Source organism: Heptranchias perlo, chromosome 16, assembly GCF_035084215.1.
Source record: "Heptranchias perlo isolate sHepPer1 chromosome 16, sHepPer1.hap1, whole genome shotgun sequence".
NCBI classification, from domain to species: domain Eukaryota; kingdom Metazoa; phylum Chordata; class Chondrichthyes; order Hexanchiformes; family Hexanchidae; genus Heptranchias; species Heptranchias perlo.
In genome coordinates, this window is record NC_090340.1 from 18,145,177 (window position 1) to 18,164,201 (window position 19,025).

The following is a 19,025-nucleotide window of genomic DNA, read 5'->3' on the forward strand; positions in this document are numbered from 1 at the left end:
GCAGTCATCCCGATGAAGGTATTGGGACCCAACGTGCAGATGTAAAGATGGACCCAGTCAGCTTTGTGTGGGTGTCCTCATTACCTGTCAGAACAGGTTAAAATTGTGGTCGGTGGGATCCTGGTGGCTCCAGGGCAGGCAAGTAACTCGGGGCATTTTAACTGCCTACCTGGCCTGGTTTCCACTGGTCGAGTAAGGTTAAAATTGCTCCCCTTATTTCTAATGTTTCTAGTATTTATGCAGATACATCCTATAGATTTACCTCCTTTCATAATCCCCATTGTCTATGTATTCCTTGCTTCCAGTTTACCTATGTCACTCTGGCTCTCATCATCCATACCCAGCTGTTGACAATGTTCCACTCTGTGGGTTCTGCTTTCTCCCTGATCTCCTGTTCCACCTATGTAGTTTAAATGATTCTTGATTACTGCCACAATCTGTTCCCACTTGGTTTAGGTGCAGCCTGCCTCTACTGTACCAGTCCCTTTTATTCTCAAAATGTTCCCAGTTATTTATGAATATAGCATTGTTTTGCATCAGATTACCAGCTATTCATTTACATCCTCAATTTTCTTGGTGAACTCTTCTTTCCCAAACATCAAAAGTATACCAGAGAACATTACTTTTCATCTCTTATCTTTGACTTTAAAGGCGATCCTCGTGTGACTTTTGTAGCCCCTATATTTCTCCACATGTGGACAACCATCACTGTGCTCCTTCCTGTTGCCTTCAAACCTTGATTTAATATGTACTGTTCTGGCTCCAGGTGGGCAATTTACCATCCTATAGACATTATCTTTATGACAGAAGACTACCCACTTTCCCGATTACAATCTCTCTGCATCTTGCAATATGCATCTCAGTCCAAGCTTTCCTTTGTCTTTCTAGCTGCCTCTTCTTCGGAGGCCTTTTGCTCTTTCTGCATTGGCAGACAGAGCCTGGTATCTGTTAATGTAATCCCTTGGGCAGCTTCACAGGCTTTATTACTTTACTATCATTACCAACCTTAATCCATCCACTATCCCCATGTCCTAGGCTTTCTTGGCTCACTTGCCTCTATTTCGTGGCAACCCTATCCCTTCTTAATGGTTACTCAAGGTTTGTTTGTAGCCTGGCCGTTTTCTAGCCGTTAGATGGCTCACAAAGTCTAATACTATCCATTCGCCTAAAAAATTCCCTCGCTTTTGTCTGCCCTTGTAAGTTCCTGTAACTTTCTCTCTAAAGCCATAACCCTTTCTTTTAGTTTTAACCCTTTTATCTCATTTGTCAGTGGACAATTATCATATCTCGCTGTCCTTCCTAAACATCCTACAGCAAACATTTCATGGCCTTCATTTTACTTACACTTCTCTCTCTCGTTTCCCCATTAACACTAACTTCTCTCATTGGCCCCCACTTTGTTTAACTTCTCACAGATGCCCTTTGTCTCATGTTTCTGCCAATTGCTTCCTCATAGGTTAATGTCCCAGTGGTGCTCCCTTTCTGATATTCCTTCACTTTTAAGCTTTTGAAACTAAGTGGTCCCTTTTAAACTTCCAATTATCATCAAAGCTTTTCTCCACTGTTCCCCTTAGACCTTGGTTTATAAGTTTGCATTTGCCTATGCTATACTTTTTACACATCTGGAATAGCAATTTCTTTGAAGTTCTACCTCCCCATTTGAAACTTACCTGGTTGTGTTGAAACTCTGCTTTCTTTTAGCAGGATTGCAGAGTCGTCCCATGTACTCCATTTATTTAAGAAAAAACAATATTTACAGATCCTGATGGAATTTGTAATGTTAATGTAATTCTGCTGGCATCAATTTCTTCGGCATCTGTGCGTCTTAATGTTTTTCAAAGTTTGCAGGAGTTCTGGAGCAGCTGCCACATTCGTCGACTGAAGGTGTTTTTATTTCACGTCATGAACAAATGAAATTATTTAGAATTCTGATATTAAAAATTAAGACAGGGCAGACAGGTTTGACTTTACAGAAGTTTATTATGAAAGTAATTTACAAGAAAAATGCTTTAGATTCAACAAAAGGTAGCAAAAGCTATTCTGATAAATCAAAGCTCCTGAGGGAGATGTATGGTGTAAAAAAAGATGCAATTCCTTCTACTTAAATATAGATTGGAAAAAAACTTATTAAATCGCATCAATAACTTAAAACCAGTAACTTTTGAATTCTTTGCACTAAATAGCAGAAAGCAGACATCCCAATCTTAATGCCAGCATTAAGATATTTTTAAGCAATGCAGAGCAGGAAATAGCCAGCAAGGCCACAAACATCCATTCCAAACACACACATTACACCTGTCAGAGTCCAGGGCACTTTCAGAATTAATTTGGTCACTCTTCACATGTCCCGCACATGATGTATTTGAACTGCAAGCAGTGTACATTCTGTCAGCCCAAACTATACTGCACGTTCAGGATTAAATATTATCCTTAGTAACAGCAGAACACAAGTGTGTTAGATGTGGCCTTTAAAGAAAAACAATTAAGTCATTGATGTTGGATAAAAATACTGCACATTATCAACTGGTATATTTAAAAAACACGAGCAAAGGTTAAAATCAATTTTAGGTGGGTTTTACCATGTTAGGTCTGAAGCTTAATTTGGAAAATGGAAGGACCAAGCCAGACTGAATGCTCTTCACATTGGACAGTCTTCTGTGTAAGCACCAGGAACTCCACAGCACAACCAATCCTTTCAGCACATTACGCAACATCCTCAAACATTGTACCTCAAATTCTGCACTGCCCCATAATCTTCATCAGCCCCAGTGTGTTGCTCTCCAACATTCTGCTAACTACCTGCTCTACTCTGCTATTATTTTTTTTTCATTTAAAAAATTTTGTTCCAGTAATATGAACTGCTTCCTTATGTGGCTATCTCTTTACAGGATACAAACTCAGAACTAAAAATTGCAAGTAAGCAAACAATGCATTCCCCTCTGTGCTTAAGAAAAGCAAAAGCAAACAGATGTAGAATTAGGGTCCTTAACCTCTAGCAGCCCAGAATTTATTACAAAAAAAAAAATCAGAAAACAGAAACTTCTGGTTTCCTGCCACTTTAAAACAAAATCTTAATTCAACGGCAACATATTTTAACCTAATTTTCGATACAGATTTCCTGCATTTTTGGAACCACCACCAAGGGGGGAGGAGACGAGACAAATGAAACAATACATAAAAAGGATGTTTAAAAATTCAGTAAAATATCACCAAAAACAGAATAAAAAAATAAGGCTTGCATAGAAAACATTCACACAGATTGCTACTGGCTACATGCATACAACAAGAAATGCAGGTACTGTAACATAGACATAGTGCAATCCCTGGCAGTTTGTGCTGAATGGGGCAACTAAAGGCCAGGGGCTGTGGGGACAGGACAAAGATTTCTTGTTCAGGGCCAAAGCATCTTCAGCCATCTCCACTTCCTTAAATTCTTCGGTCTCACCGAAAAGTTGCTTGATCCCCCACACAGACCCACGGCAAGGCTGCTCCAAGCACATTTAACGTAGTTTGAGTTCATCTCCGCTCCCCAGGTTGGAGCCGGGACTGGGGTCCTGCCTGCGTGCCTACACATTAAGGGAAAATAAATATTAGATAAACAGGACAGAACGGAGACAAATAACTAAATTACAACATTTTCACACTAATATAAAGTAGCGTGCATAAAGATCTTTATGAAAGTAATTAAGACAAGAGGAAGCACTAATGCTTGTTCAAGATATCCTTTCTGGGTTGATGCTACCCCATCTGGCTCTACCAAACATCAACTGTACTGGTGTTGGAGTCAATTACCAATGAAACGGCTTGTACCATACTTCTACGTGCTCTTAATTAATCTGGAAGTCTATTCTGTTTCAAGTAATTTCACTGTAAATGTTAGTCAACTAAATTAACCAACACGTTTCAGAGGCATTTACAAAAATTGACACCGAGCCAAAGGCTCGGATTAGGAGGGGTGATCAAAAACTTGGTCAAAAAGGTGAATATTAAGGAGGGTCTTAAAGAAGGAGAGGGAGGTGGATTGGCAGAAGGGTATTCCAGAGTGTGGGCCTAGATGGCCGCCAATGGTGGTACGAGAGGGAGGGAATACAAAATGGCAAGCATAAAAAGGAACAAAGAATTTGAGGGGATGGGTGTAGGGCTAGAGGAGGCCAGCTAGATAGAGAGGGGCAAGGCCATGAAGGGATCTAAGGATGAGAATTTTAAATAGGAGATGTTGGGAGACTGTGAGCCAATGTTGGTGAGCCAGGCCAGGGAATGGATGAGCGGGACAGGATATGGGCAGCAGACCTTTGGATGAGCTGACGTTTATGGAGGGTGGAGGATGGGAGGCTGGCCAGGAGACCATTTCAGTAGTCAAGTCTCAAAGCGACAAAGGCGTGGATGAGGATTTCAGCAGCAGATGGGCAGAGGCAGACAATGCTACGGAGGTGGAAGTAGTCAGCCTTTGTGATGGAGAGGATATGGGGTGGTAATGCTCAGCTTGACGTCAAGTAGGAACAGAAATTGCGAACAGTCTGGTTCAACTTGAGACAATGGCTGTGGAAGGTGGAGAGGGTATGGAGCTCATGGTGACAGTAGCTTCAGTCTTCCCAATGTTCAAGTAGAGGAAACTGCTACTCATTCACAACTAGATATCAGACAAGCAATCTAACAGCACAGAGGCAGTGGAGGGGTCGAGAAGTGGGGGAGAGGTGGAACTAGGTGTCATCAGCATACATATGGAAGCTGACCCTATTGTCTTTGGGTATGTCACCAAGGGCAGTATATAGATGAGGAGGGGATCAAGGATAGATCCTTGGGGGACTTCGGAGGTAATGGTGCGAGGGCAGAAAGAGAAGCAATTGCTGAAGATGCTCTGGCTACAATCAGATGGGTAAGAGTGGAACAAAACAAGCACAAGGCGTTGGAGGAGGATGGTGTGGTCAACAGAGTCAAAAGCTGCAGCGAGGTTAAGGAGGGGTAACACAGCTCAGTCACAATCACAGAGGATGTAATTTGTGACTTTGATTAGAGCCACTTCAGTGCTGTGGCAGGGGCAGAAACTTGATTGGATAGATTCAAACAAGGCGTTACGGGAAAGATGGGCATGGATTTGGGGAGACAATGTGTTCAAGAATTTGAGAGGAAAGGGAGGTTGGTGATCGGGTAGTAGTTTGAAAGGATAGAGGGGTCAAGGGTATTTTTGTTCACGATGGGGTGGTGGCAGTTTTGGTGGTGATAGTACCTGTGGAGATGCAACCATTTACAATGTCAGTTAGCACGAGAGCCAGGAAGGGAAGTTGCGTGGTCAGCAGTTTAGTATGAATCAGGTGAAGAGAACAACAGGTGGGTCTCGTGGACAAAATAAACTTGGAAAGAGCATGGGAGGGAGACAGGAGAGAAACTACTGCAAGACAAAGGTTCAAGGCTAAGGCTAGGTTGAGGTTTTGACTTGGTGGGCAAAGTCCATGAGCTCCTTGCACTTGTTGGACGTGAAGGTGGAGGTGGCAAGGGAGAGGGGTTTTAAGGAGACAGTTAGCAGCCAGAAAAAAAAGCCAGAGGATTATCTTTGTACTTCAGGATGATCCTGCAGTCGTGGGTGGTTTTGGCAGAGGAAAGCAAGGCCCAATAACCCTGGATGTGATCCAGCCATATCTGGTGACGGATGGCTAAACAGTTTTGTGTCAGATAGGCTCAAGTCTGTGCCAGATGACTTGAAGGAAGGAAGATAGGGGCCATATCATAGGGAATAACCAGGATGGAAGAGAATATAGGTTTTGTTAGGGACAAGGCATCAAAGGTGGATGTAAGTAGGCAGTTGAGCAGATCGATAGCTGTAGAAGTATTGTAGCAAATGGAGGGCCAAAGATTAGATAGTTAAAACTCATTACTGATTTGAATTGTAATTGTTACAATATTTTTAGTTGTTACAAACTCAGTAGGAGACTTGTGTCACAAAATGCACTTTTAAATTGTTTTTGTACTAGTGCATTTTACATGGGTTCCTTAAAAAGGATTACTGCAGGTAAGTATATATGGCAAAAAGGTACAAAAATCAAATAGGAGTACTCTGTACCAACCAGTAGAATTGCAGAGCAAAGTAATAATGTATACAGTTCTTTGACTAATGCAAGGCTTATGCACTATCTCCAGGCCCCAAACGGCAATGTTTACAGCAACAATATGGAAAATGGTTTAAATAAAAAAATAGCAAAATCTCTTCTCAGGAAGACATCACATCTCACACGACAGTCTCGAGAAACAAGCACAGCTTAGGTGTATAAACAGTGAGTCAAGCAAACAATAGTAATTCTAACCACTGGCCACAAGATCTTTTTTTTATTTGTTCATGGGATGTGGGCATCGCTGGCAAGGCCAATATTTATTACCCATCCCTAATTGCCCTTGAGAAGGTGGTGGTGAGCTGCCCTCTTGAACCGCTGCAGTGCGTGTGTTGAAGGTTCTCCCACAGTGCTGTTAGGAAGGGAGTTCCAGGATTTTGACCAAGCGACGATGAAGGAACGGCGATATATTTCCAAGTCGGGATGGTGTGTGACTTGGAGGGGAACGTGCAGGTGGTGTTGTTCCCATGTGCCTGCTGCCCTTGTCCTTCTAGGTGGTAGAGGTCACTGGTTTGGGAGGTGCTGTCGAAGAAGCCTTGGCAAGTTGCTGCAGTGCATCCTGTAGATGGTACACACTGCAGCCACAGTGCGCCAGTGGTGAAGAGAGTGAATGTTTGGGGTGGTGGATGGGGTGCCAATCAAGCGGGCTGCTTTATCCTGGATAGTGTCATGCTTCTTGAATGTTGTTGGAGCTGCACTCATCCAGGCAAGTGGAGAGTATTCCATCACACTCCTGACTTGTGCCTTGTGGATGGTGGAAAGGCTTTGGGGAGTCAGGGGGTGAGTCACTCGCCACAGAATACCCAGCCTCTGACCTGCTCTTGCAGTCACAGTATGTGCATGTCTGGTCCAGTTAAGTTTCTGGTCAATGGTGACTCCCAGGATGTTGATGGTGGGGGATTCGGCGATGGTAATGTCGTTGAATGTCAAGGGGAGGTGGTTAGATTCTCTCTTGTTGGAGGCGGTCATTGCCTGGCACGAATGTAACTTGCCACTTATCAGCCCAAGCCTGGATGTTGTGCAGGTCTTGCTGCATGCGGGCACGGACTGCTTCATTATCTGAGGGGTTGTGAATGGAACTGAACACCGTGCAATCATCAGCGAACATCCCCATTTCTGACCTTATGATGGAGGGAAGGTCATTGATGATGCAGCTGAAGATGGTTGGGCCTAGGACACTGCCCTGAGGAACTCCTGCAGCAATGTCCTGGGGCTGAGATGATTGGCCTCCAACAACCACCATCTTCCTTTGTGCTAGATATGACTCCAGCCACTGGAGAGTTTTCCCCCCCCCCGATTCCTATTGACTTCAATTTTACTAGGGCTCCTTGATGCTACACTCGGTCAAATGCTGCCTTGATGTCAAGGGCAGTCACTCTCACCTCACCTTTGGAATTCAGCTCTTTTGTCCATGTTTGGACCAAGGCTGTAATGAGGTCTGGAGCAGAGTGGTCCTGGCGGAACCCAAACTGAGCATCGGTGAGCAGGTTATTGGTGAGTAAGTGCCGCTTGATAGCACTGTTGACGACACCTGAAGAAACAAAATTCACTTGGAGCTTTATACTGGGAATTTTAGTTGTTAACATAATGGTCAAATTGCCCCAGCCTCCTCTACTTTGAACCCAGTCATTTACAGTCTCCTGCAGCTTGTGGCCAGTTGAGGCCACAAAGAAGCTCCATTCATCTGTTGACTAGTCATGGTGGCATTACCACAGTACTCATGGCTCCAATTTTCTGCCTCCACCCTCCCAAAAAGCACCAACTCCTCTGCTGGGGATATGACAATACCGTGCCTATAAACAAATCTCCTACTTCACACAATTAAACCAAAGGCACTATAGTTACTGTCATCAGACACCAGTCAATTTTTATTTGTATTGTCTTATATTCATGCAATCACAGTACACAGCAGTATTGTGGAGGAAAAAAAATTTACAGGGATGACACAGTATGGTGTAATATGCCATAGACTGACAGACACTGGTTCACACCCATAGCAAGCGTCATTGTAAGAAGACAGAGATAGAAGCTGGGAACTTTCTCAAAGATCGAGAGAAATTGAATCAAAATTGACACTGATCTAAATGCAGATTGCCTGCCTACACTCTCTGCCAAGGAGTCAGGACCACCTCAAACGGTTTGGTGGCTCCCAGCAAGAGCTGCTTTTTGCCACCAACTCCACTCAGGCCCTGAAACCATGAAGAAAGTTCAGACATTTGAATGTAAAAATGGTGGAAGCTGGTGTATTTTCCTATTCTAATTATTGAGCTTGTTCTGGTGGCACAGTATATCACAAGTCCACTTACCTCATTCATTAACCTTACTGAAGTCTAGATGGGACAATATCCAAATCACGGCTTATATGAGGCCAGTAAAAGTATCTCTCTGGTCTCTCCACATGTCTGCTACTCCCCTCCCACCCCCATGGAGTGAAATTCCTGATTTTGCAAATTCTAAAAACAAGACAAAAGTGCAATGTGATGTTTTCTCCAGCAAGGACAGGAAATTTCAGAACCCCCTCTCATGTCTGTTATCACTTCTTTGCTCCTGGTGCTTTCGCTGCTACTTCTGTGATCTTCAGACTTTGCCCTTTCCTCCAGCAGTACAATCACAATACAAGACACTCATGCTCCTCAGGCCTCTGATCAGCTGATCAGTACAAATTTAGCAACACAGCAATATTGTAAAGATGAACCAAAGCTTCATAAAACTTCAAGTTCAGCATCAGGGTTCTACAAATGAGGGGCTCCTGTGAAAAAAAAGGTATAGGTCCTGCAAGGAATGGAAGTGTGTATTTTTATGGGGGTGGAGGGGAAAAAAAATGATCTATAATGCTTCATTTTCAAACATAAATACAAAGCAAAGGCAAACAGATAATAAGAGTAATTTTACATCAGGGTCTCTGCAAGTGTAAGTGACATAACATTTTTGGTCAACTTTGAAAGTTGTTGGAGCCTGGATTGCTTTGCCACAGGGAATCATTTAAAAAAAAATACAATGGCTCTTGATTTAAGAGAAAACTGGATAAATAACACTCAGCAAAGATACATTCCAGTGAGAAAGAAAAACTCTAGGGGAAGGACGTACCATCCTTGGCTAACTAAGGAAGCTAAAGATAGTATCAAATTGAAAGAAAAAGCATACAATTCCACGAAGATTAGTGGCAGGTCAGAAGATTGGACAGAATATAAAAAACAGCAAAGAATGACTAAAAGAATAATAAGAAGGGAGAAATTAGAGTACGAGAGAAAGCTAGCTAGAAATATAAAAAGATAGTAAGAGTTTCTACAGATATTTAAAAAGGAAAAAAGTAAAGTGAGCGTTGGTCCTGTCGAGAGTCTGGGGAATTAATAATGGAGAATAAGAAAATAGCGGATGAATTGAACAGATATTTTGCATCTGTCTTCACTGTAGAGGATACAAATAACATGCCAGAAATAATTGTGAATCAAGAGGTGAAAGGGAATGAGGAACTTAAAAACATTTACAATCACCAGGGAAAGGGTTCTGAAAAAAATATCAGAACTAATAGCTGACAAGTCCCCAGGTCCTGACAGACTTCATCCTAGGGTCTTAACATCTGTCATAGGAAAAATTGTAGACTCGATTATTAAGGAGGTAACAGCAGGGAATTTAGAAAATTCAATGCAATCAGGCAGAGTCAACACGGCTTTGTGAAAGGGAAATGTGTTTGACTAATTTATTAGAGTTCTTTGAGGAAGTAACAATCAACGTGGATAAAGGGGATCCTGTGGATGTGGTGTACTTGGATTTCCAGAAGGCTTTGACAAGGTGCCATATCAAAGGCTACTACACAAAAAGCTCATGGTAGGGGGTAACATATTAGCATGGATAAAGGATTGGTTATCTAACAGGAAACAGAGAGTCGGCATAAATGGGTCATTTTCAGGTTGGCAAGATGAAACAAGTGGAGTGCCACAGGGATCAGTGCTGGGGCCTCAACTAGTTACAATCTATGTCAATGACTTGGATGAAGGGACCGAATGTATGGTTACTAAATTTGCCGATGAGGTAGGTAGGAAAGTAAGTTGTGAAGAGGACATAAGGAGTCTGCAAAGGGATAGGTTAAGTGAGTGGGCAAAAATTTGGCAGATGGAGTATAATATGGGAAAATATGAACTTGTCCACTTTGGCAGGAGGAATAGAAAAGCAGTAAATTATTTAAATGGCGAGAGATTGCAGAACTCTGAGGTACAGAGGGATCTGGGTGTCCTAGTATATGAATCACAAAAAGTTAGTACGCAGGTACAGCAAGTGATTAGGAAAATGGAATGTTGTCATTTATTGCAAGGGGAATCGAATATAAAAGTAGAGATGTTTTGCTACAGTTGTACAGGGCATTGGTGAGACCACATCTAGAATACTGTGTGCAGTTTTGGTCCCTTATTTAACAAAGGATATAATTGCTTTAGAGGCAGTTCAGAGAAGGTTCACTCGACTGATTCCCGGGATGAGGGAGTTATCTTATGAGGAAAGGTTGGACAAGTTGGGCATGTATACACTGGAGTTTAGAAGAATGAGAGGTGATCTTATTGAAACATAAGATCTCGAGGGGACTAGAAGGGGTAGATGCTGAGAGGATGTTTCCACTTGTGGGAGAGACTAGAACTAGGGGACACAGTTTAAAAATAAGGGGTCTCCCATTTAAGACAGAGATGAAGAGAAATTTTTTCTCAGAGGATCGTGAGTCTTTGGAACTCCCTTCCCCAGAGGGCGGTGGAGGCAGGTCATTGAATATTTTTAAGGCGGAGTTAGATAGATTCCTGATTAACAAGGGAGTCAAAGGTTATAGTAGGTAGACGGGAAAGTAGGGATGAGGTCATAATCAGATCAGCCATGATCTTATCAAATGGCAGTGCAGGCTTGAGGGGCCGAATGGCCTAATCCTGCTCTTAATTCGTATGTTTGTATTTGAGGCCAAGGAAGATACACGGCTATGGGGAGGCAGTGGGAATAGTCCACTGTCGTCACAGACACTTATGGCCGAATGGCCTCTTTCTGTGCTTTAAACTTCAATGGTTCTATGACAAATGGTATTAGCATTAGGGGTGTCCTGAGGTCTGGGTACTCTGTGAAGGAGATCTTGGTTCTTGCAGTACTGGGATGGGTTCTTCAGGTTTTGTAGTACTTTGAGGGGAGTCCAGGAGTCTATCAACACTGGGAGCACTGGAGGAGAACACTCCTGGAATGTAGGAGTATTGGGGCCAGTCCCAGAATTAGGGAGCACATGAGGGTGGTCCCAAGGTCTGGGAGCACTAATAAAGGCAGCTTAGGGGGTGAGAACACTAGGAGGAGTCTGGCCATATGGACAAGGGGGGGGGGGGGGGGGAAGGAAGAGAAGAATGGGACTTAAACTTCCCTTGGTTCCTTTCGAACAATCACATGTCCCTCCTGACCCAACACCTGCCTATAAACCTCCTACACCAACCCCTCTGTGGCCCTTTTTAAGCTACCAGGCACCCTCTCCCGAGCACCGTGCATTAACAGCAAGTTTCCTGACTTGCGCAGTTTTAATATTCATGAACAAAACTTACCTCAAAACACTCAAAAAATTATCTTTAAGCCCCCAATTTTTAAATCTCTCTCAGAACAGATTTTTTTTCAAAACTGAATCTAGAACCAAATGGAGGGAGGTGTGTGTGTGTGTGTGGATTGCAGTGATTGACACTGACAGCAACGAATTAAAAGGAACACAATAATTCAAATTATTCATCTTCCAGCTAGGTTTAAATCAAAACAAACTGCAATCCTCCAGCTTTTCCCATGAGAAAGAAACTGAATCTCATTTTTTATTTTCCTTTCTAAATATCAACTAAAGAAACTACTAGTGTTGTCGAACTATCCAACTGAGCAATTAATTAATACTTTAAATGTAAAACTTGTCTGAAAAAGAGCTTTGAGAATTCAATATCCAATTTGTTTTGAAGTCTTTTGGAAAAAGCAAAGAATTTTACAAATCTTCACAAGATGAAGGGACACACTGTCCTGTTTCAACTCAAAATTTAACCGTGCATACTGGGAAATTCTGCAAACTGCGCATACTCAAGAACGCACAGGTGTGCTTGGGAACTCCCATCAACGGTTCGGGGGGGAAGTATCCAGTTGAAACCTTGGTTGTTGAGGCAGACTGACACCTTGAATTAAAAATTGTAATGAAAGTATTAAATTAAACAAAAGAGAAGTCAATGATTAAACGTAATCATATTATTGTGAAGTAAATTTTTTTGATGTTTTCATTTTGTTCAAAACACCTTTGGGTATTAGACAGTTACTGGGAAAAATGCAGATGAAATTATTTTCAAAAATTGTTTTGAAATATTCAATTGATTTAACTTCTTTTAAATAATATATTGGCAGTGTCTCCTGAATAATCCTTCAGGATTAGTTATTTTAAGAGTCCTCAATGTCGTCTTTAAACTACATATTTGTATGGCCTGCACAAACTAACTGCCGTAACAAATGAAGAGCTTGTTTTCACCTGAGCAATCTTACAGGCTTTTAAAATAAACAATAAAATCCATCACAGGGAGATCATTTATAGAAAACATAGAAAATAGGAGCAAGAGTAGGCCATTCAGCCCTTCGGGCCTGCTCTGCCATTCAAAATGATCATGGCTGATCATCTAACTCAGTACCCTGTTCCCGCTTCTTCCCCATATCCCTTGACCATTAAGAAATATATCTATCTCCTTCTTGAATACATCTAATGACTTGGCCTCAACTGCCTTCTGTGGTAGAGAATTCCACAGGTTCACCTCTCTCTGAGTGAAGAAATTTCTCCTCATCTCGGTTCTAAATGCCATACCCCACATCCTGAGACTGTGACCCCTGGTTCTGGACTCCCTAGCCATTGGGAACATCCTCCCTGCATCTAGTCTGTCTAGTCCTGTTAGAATTTTATATGTCTCGATGAGATCACCTCTCATTCTTCTAAACTCTAGTGAATATAGGCCTAGTCGACCCAATCTCTCCTCATAAGTCAGTCCTGCCATCCCGGGAATCAGTCTGATAAACCTTCGATGCGCTCCCTCCATGGCAAGGACATCCTTCCTCAGATAAGGAGACCAAAACTGCACACAATACTCCAGATGTGGCCTCATCAAGGCCCTGTACAACTGCAGTAAGACATCCCTGTTCCTGTACTCAAATCCTCTTGCAATGAACGCCAACATACTATTCGCCTTCCTAACTGCTTGCTGCACATGAATGCTCGCTTTCAGCAACTGGTGTACAAGGACCACCCAGATCGCGTTGCACCTCTCCTTTTCCCAATCTATCATTCAGATAATAATCTGTCTTTCTGTTTTTTCAACCAAAGTGGATAACCTCACATTTATCCATGTTATACTGCATCTGCCATGTTCTTGCCCATTCACCCAACTTGTCTAAATCACATTAGAGCTTCTTTGCATCCTCCTCACAGCTCAAATTCCACCCCAGCTTTGTGTCGTCTGCAAACTTGGAAATGTTACATTCCGTTCCCTCATCCAAATCATTGATATATATTGTGAATAGCTGGGGCCCAAGCACTGATCCCGGTGGTACCCCACTAGTCGCTGCCTGCCACCTGGAAAAAGACCCGTTCATTCCTATTCTCTGTTTCCTGTCTGTCAACCAATTCTCAATCCAAGCCAGTATATTCCCCCCAATCCCATGTGCTTTAATTTTGCACACTAACCTCATTTGTGGGACCACGTCAAAAGCCTTCTGAAAATCCAAGTACACCACATCCACTGGTTCTCCCCTATCTATTCTACTAGTTACATCCTCAAAAAACTCCAGTAGATTTGTTAAGCATGATTTCCCTTTCATAAACCCATGCTGACTTTGTCCAATCCCGTAATGCCTTCCAAGTGTTCTGTTATCACATCCTTTATAATAGACTCTAGCATTTTCCCCACTACTGATGTTAGGCAACTGGTCTGTAATTCCCTGTTTTTTCTCTCCCTCCTTTTTTAAATAGTGGGGTTACATTTGCCACCCTCCAGTCTGTAGGAACTGTTCCAGCGTCTATAGAATTTTGGAAGATGACCACCAATGCAACCACTATTTCCAGGGCCACTTCCTTTAGTACTCTGGGATGTGGATTATCAGGCCCTGGGGATTTGTCAGCCTTTAGCCCCATTAATTTCCCTAGCATTATTTTTTTTTACTAATACTGGTTTCCTTCAGTTCCTCCCTCTCTAGATCCTTGGTTCCTTAACATTTCCGGGAGGTTATTTGTGTCCTCCTTTGTGAAGACAGAACCAAAGTATGTGTTTAATTGTTCTGCCATTTCTTTGTTCCCCATTATAATTTCCCCCTTTTCTGACTGTAAGGGACCGACATTTGTCTTCACTAATCTTTTTCTCGACATATTTATAGAAGCTTTTACAGTCAGTTTTTATGTTCCCTGCTAGTTTACTCTCATACTCTATTTTCCCCTCTTAATCAATCTCTTTGTTCTCCTTTTGTTGAATTCCAAACTGCTCCCAATCCTCAGGCTTGCCACTTTTTCTGGCAATTTTATATGTCTCTTCTCTGGATCTAATACTATCCCTAATTTCTTTTGTAAGCCACGGTTGAGCCACCTTTCCTGTTTTATTTTTGCGCCAGACAGGAATGAATAATTGTTGTAATTCCTGCACACGTTCTTTAAATATTAGCCATTGCCTATCGACCGTTATCCCTTTTAGTAAAGTTCCCCAATCTATCCTAGCCAACTGACACCTCATACTTTTGTAATTTCCTTTATTTAGATTCAGGACCCTAATTTTGGATTCGACTACTTCACTCTCCATCTTAATGAGGAATTCTATCATGTTATGGTCGCTCTTCCCTAAGAGACCCTGCACAACACGACTGTTAATTAATCCTTTCTCATTGCACAATACACAGTCTAGGATCGCCTGTTTTCTAGTTGGTTCCTCAACGTATTGGTCTAAAAATCCATCACGTACACACTCCAGGAATTCCTCCCCCACAGTATTATTGCTAATTTGATTTGACCAATCTATGTAAATTAAAGTCTCCCATGATTATAGTTGTACCCTTCTTGCATGTGTCTCTAATTTCCTGATTAGTGCCCTCCCCTACACCTCCACTACTGTTTGGGGGCCTATAGACAACCCCCACCAAAGTTTTCTGCCCCTTGTTGTTTCTTAGCTCCACCCATACAGATTCCACATAGTGATTCTCCGAGCCAATATCCTTCCTCACTATTGCATTGATTTCCTCCTTTACTAGCAACGCTACCCCACCTCCTTTCCCTTTTTGCCTGTCCTTCCTAAATATTGAATACCCCTGGATCTTCAGTTCCCATCCTTGGTCAACCTGCAGCCATGTCTCCGTAATCGCAACTATATCATACCCGTTAATATCTATCTGTGCTGTTAATTCATCTACCTTATTGCGAATGCTCCGGACATTAAGACACAATGCCTTTAGACTTGTCTTTTTAAGATTGCTAGTCATCTTCATATTATTTTGCACTATGGCCCTATTTGTTTTTCGCCCTTGTTTTCTCTGCCTTCCACTATTGCTTCTTCCCTTTCTGTCTTTTGTTTCTATCCTTGTTTCCCCCTCCTCTGTCTCCCCGCTCAGGTTCCCATCCCCCTGCCATTCTAGTTTAAACCTTCCCCAAAGTACTTGCAAACACCCCCGCGAGGACATCGGTCCCGGTCCTGCTCGGGTGTAACCCGTCCCGCTTGTACAGGTCCCACCTTCCCCAGAACCAGTACCACTGTCCCAGGAATCTAAATCCCTCCCTCCTACACCATCCCTGCACCACACATTCATCTGGTCTATTCTCCTGTTCCAATACTCACTGGCACGTGGCACTGGTAGTAATCCCGAGATCACTACCTTTGAGGTCCTGCTTTTTAATTTATCTCCTAACTCCTTAAATTCACCTTGCAGGACCTCATCCCTTTTTTTAACCTACGTCGTTGGTACCGATATGGAGCACGACTACTGGCTGTTCACCCTCCCCCTCCAGAATGCCCTGCAGCCGCTCCATGACATCCTTGACCCTATCACCAGGGAGGCAACATACCATCCTGGAGTCACGTTTGCGGCCGCAGAAACGCCTATCTGTTCCCCTTACAATTGAATCCCCTATCACTATAGCCCTGCCACTCTTATTCCTCCCCTCCTGTACAGCAGAGCCACCCATAGAGCCCCGAACTTGGCTCTTGCTGCTTTCCCCTGATAAGCCATCTCCCCCAACAGTATCCAAAGCGGTATATCTGTTTGAGAGGGAGATGGCCCCAGAGGACTCCTGCTCTACCTGCCTAGTCCTTTCACTCTGCCTGGCGGTCACCCATTTCCTTTCTGCCTGCGTAATCTTTACCTGTGGTGTGACCACCTCACTGAACGTGCTATCCACGATAGTCTCAGCATTGCGGATGTTCCACAGTGAATCCACCCGCAGCTCCAGCTGTGGTCATGGGGCAATAAAACAGTGTCCTCTGACTGAGTAACACCACTCGAGAGCAATATTTATCTATAGAAACTAAAATTCTATGTAGAGTGAATATTTTTATTCAACTTACGTTGTCGATATTTTTTGTCTAGCTATTTTTTTCCGATTCAGGTGAAAACAAGCTCTTCATTTGTTACGGCAGTTAGAGTTTGTGCTGGCCATACAAATATGTAGTTTAAAGATGGACCACCATCTGTTGGAACTATTCTGGTTCCTATCCCTCAACTGGATTTGATTTGTATGGATGGACCAAAAGCCCATCTTCATAACTAGACAACCCTGCTGGTTCAGAGTGTGCACCTGTCATGTTTTGGGGCTTTTGCATTAGATATTTGCTCTGGTTCAACGTCATTGGCCACTCCCAGCAATGGACCGTATGCTCCCATAATCTGGAGTGCACCTTTTCCTACCCAGTATCTGAATAAATGATACCACAACCCAAAGATTGTAAAAAAAAAACCCGTACTCTGACATTGGCTACTGATATGTATTATATGCCACCATGTGAATTTTGCTATAGCTTGAGATGGCAGATTGCATAAATATTCTATCAACTTCAGACATAGGCTCCAAACCAATAAATGTTTTTATTTACATAGAGGTTTCCCTCTAAAGATGGTCCTTAAAACAGAAGACCACTTTCTGTAAACTTACACAAACTTAACATTTCTTGTCTCAGGCTTTAAATCACAGCAGCCTTTTGGCTGTTGGCTATGAGGTTAATATACACGGAGTGCTCCTTTTCTTTAAAAGAGAACTGCTAATATTAATCTGTGAGATCAAGTCTCTGCCAATTGAGATGACAATCGCAAAGGGCTCCAGCCAACCAAGGGCCTAACTCTCTTCAAAGGACCGAAATAGCTGTCAAAGTCATTACCTTCAGGTTTGGGGCCTATTGTTTGATGTGTAATTGGGACCTCCAGATTGGCTGCATGCCACACTACAAAAACACCGTAAACAACGTGTTGCACTAGTACTTCAATAGGATAATGGGGCCATCTCTGACAATGGCACCAGACATTTGGGATGATGAATTTATTAACACTTCAAAGCATCATTTGAGAGCCAAAACAAACGTAATCCATTCCTAGACAAGTGCCTGAGCTGTGCTGCTAGCTTTGGTTGACAGTTACATTTTATGACATTCTAGTGCTACAGAAATCCAAGTAAAAGAATTCAAAACAGGGAAAAGTGCCTGAGTTTATGTGCCCTTCAACACAATGGCAATCTACTGCAGTTCTGCTAGCTCATGGTGGTCCAGTCTACCAGGTGCCGCTGGTTGATTGCCTCTTGCCAGATATCACGTGGGGAGACGCCTTGCTCGCTCTTGAACGGCCCTGTGCCACTGCAGTAGCAGCAGCCCCCTTGATCCAAAACCCGGTTGCTGCCTTATGTGCTCTGCAGACTAAGCTTGCCACTGTGGGCATGTCACTGCAATTTCGGCCTGTCTTCACAACATCTATCTGACTCCAGGTAAGCACTCAGGCTTGATCCTCAACCACAATAGCCATAACATCCCACCATTCAAATCTACAGTCCTCCAACACATGAAGAATAAATTTGTTTTTGACTCCCTGTGTGCATTGCCATGTAAGACTGACTACATTATATATAGATATGATACATAGTGACATGTGCAACTATAAGTAAATATCAAGTAGGGGGGGGGGGGGGGGAGGTTGGTGATGGAAGAGATGGAAAACCCATTAGGAAACAGTTGCACCAAAACCAGCTGTTTCAAATGTACAGATCTGAAGCAGATATTTTGGGCCCAGTGTCACTAGTTATTCCCATTAGCGGACCTGGCATCCTCTACAATCCAGGAGAGCACCGTTGCTGTCCAATGTCTAGCTAAACTGCAGCATGTCCTGCAGATTTTTTTTATTCGTTCATGGGATGTGGGCGTACCTGGCAAGGCCAGCATTTGTTGCCCATCCCCAATTGCCCTTGAGAAGGTGATGGTGAGCAGCCTTCTTGAACCTCTGTAATATTAAGACTCATCTTGTGCAATGGATACGGTTTAGCTAGCCCCCTACTTGATGCATTGAATGAAAACCATTCTTGCGCTAAGGGTGTGTACTGCTCAGTGATTTCCCTTTGTCTCAAAACTGACATGATATGCAAAAGTACACATTTTTGATCAATGTTTCTTCTGGTATTCCACCTAATTGTCCTAATCAACATTCGAGGCAGCTTTGCATCTCTGGGAGCTAACTTTCATATCAAAATCGCGACATAAATTAAACTAAAATCCGTTCCAAGGCAAATAAGCAAACGTTTCAAAATGTTATGCCTGCTAAGTTTCTGGCCAGATCACTGGATCCTACAAATCTCACCAATGGCCACAGTACCGTAAGCATTTTTTCCCTCCATATATAATAGGATATAATGGCAATCATTTCCTTGAATTTAGCTCAGACCCTGCAGACTGGTGTACA

The 19,025-nt window shown here is 42.8% G+C and overlaps 1 protein-coding gene across 3 annotated transcripts in view; it reads right to left on the minus strand.

The window, feature by feature from the left end:
- Window positions 1-1,960: 1,960 nt before the first annotated feature.
- Window positions 1,961-19,025, minus strand: part of cbfb (core-binding factor subunit beta) — a 91,640-nt gene continuing 74,575 nt past the window's right edge. For 2 of the 3 annotated variants that reach the window (XM_067997727.1, XM_067997726.1), the window contains exon 6: window positions 1,961-3,566. In XM_067997727.1, the coding sequence (XP_067853828.1) occupies window positions 3,517-3,566 (50 nt within the window). In that variant the 3' untranslated portion in view covers window positions 1,961-3,516. Of the gene's footprint in view, window positions 3,567-7,491; window positions 7,636-19,025 lie in introns of all 3 variants that reach the window. The other variant, XM_067997725.1, reaches the window with a different exon arrangement.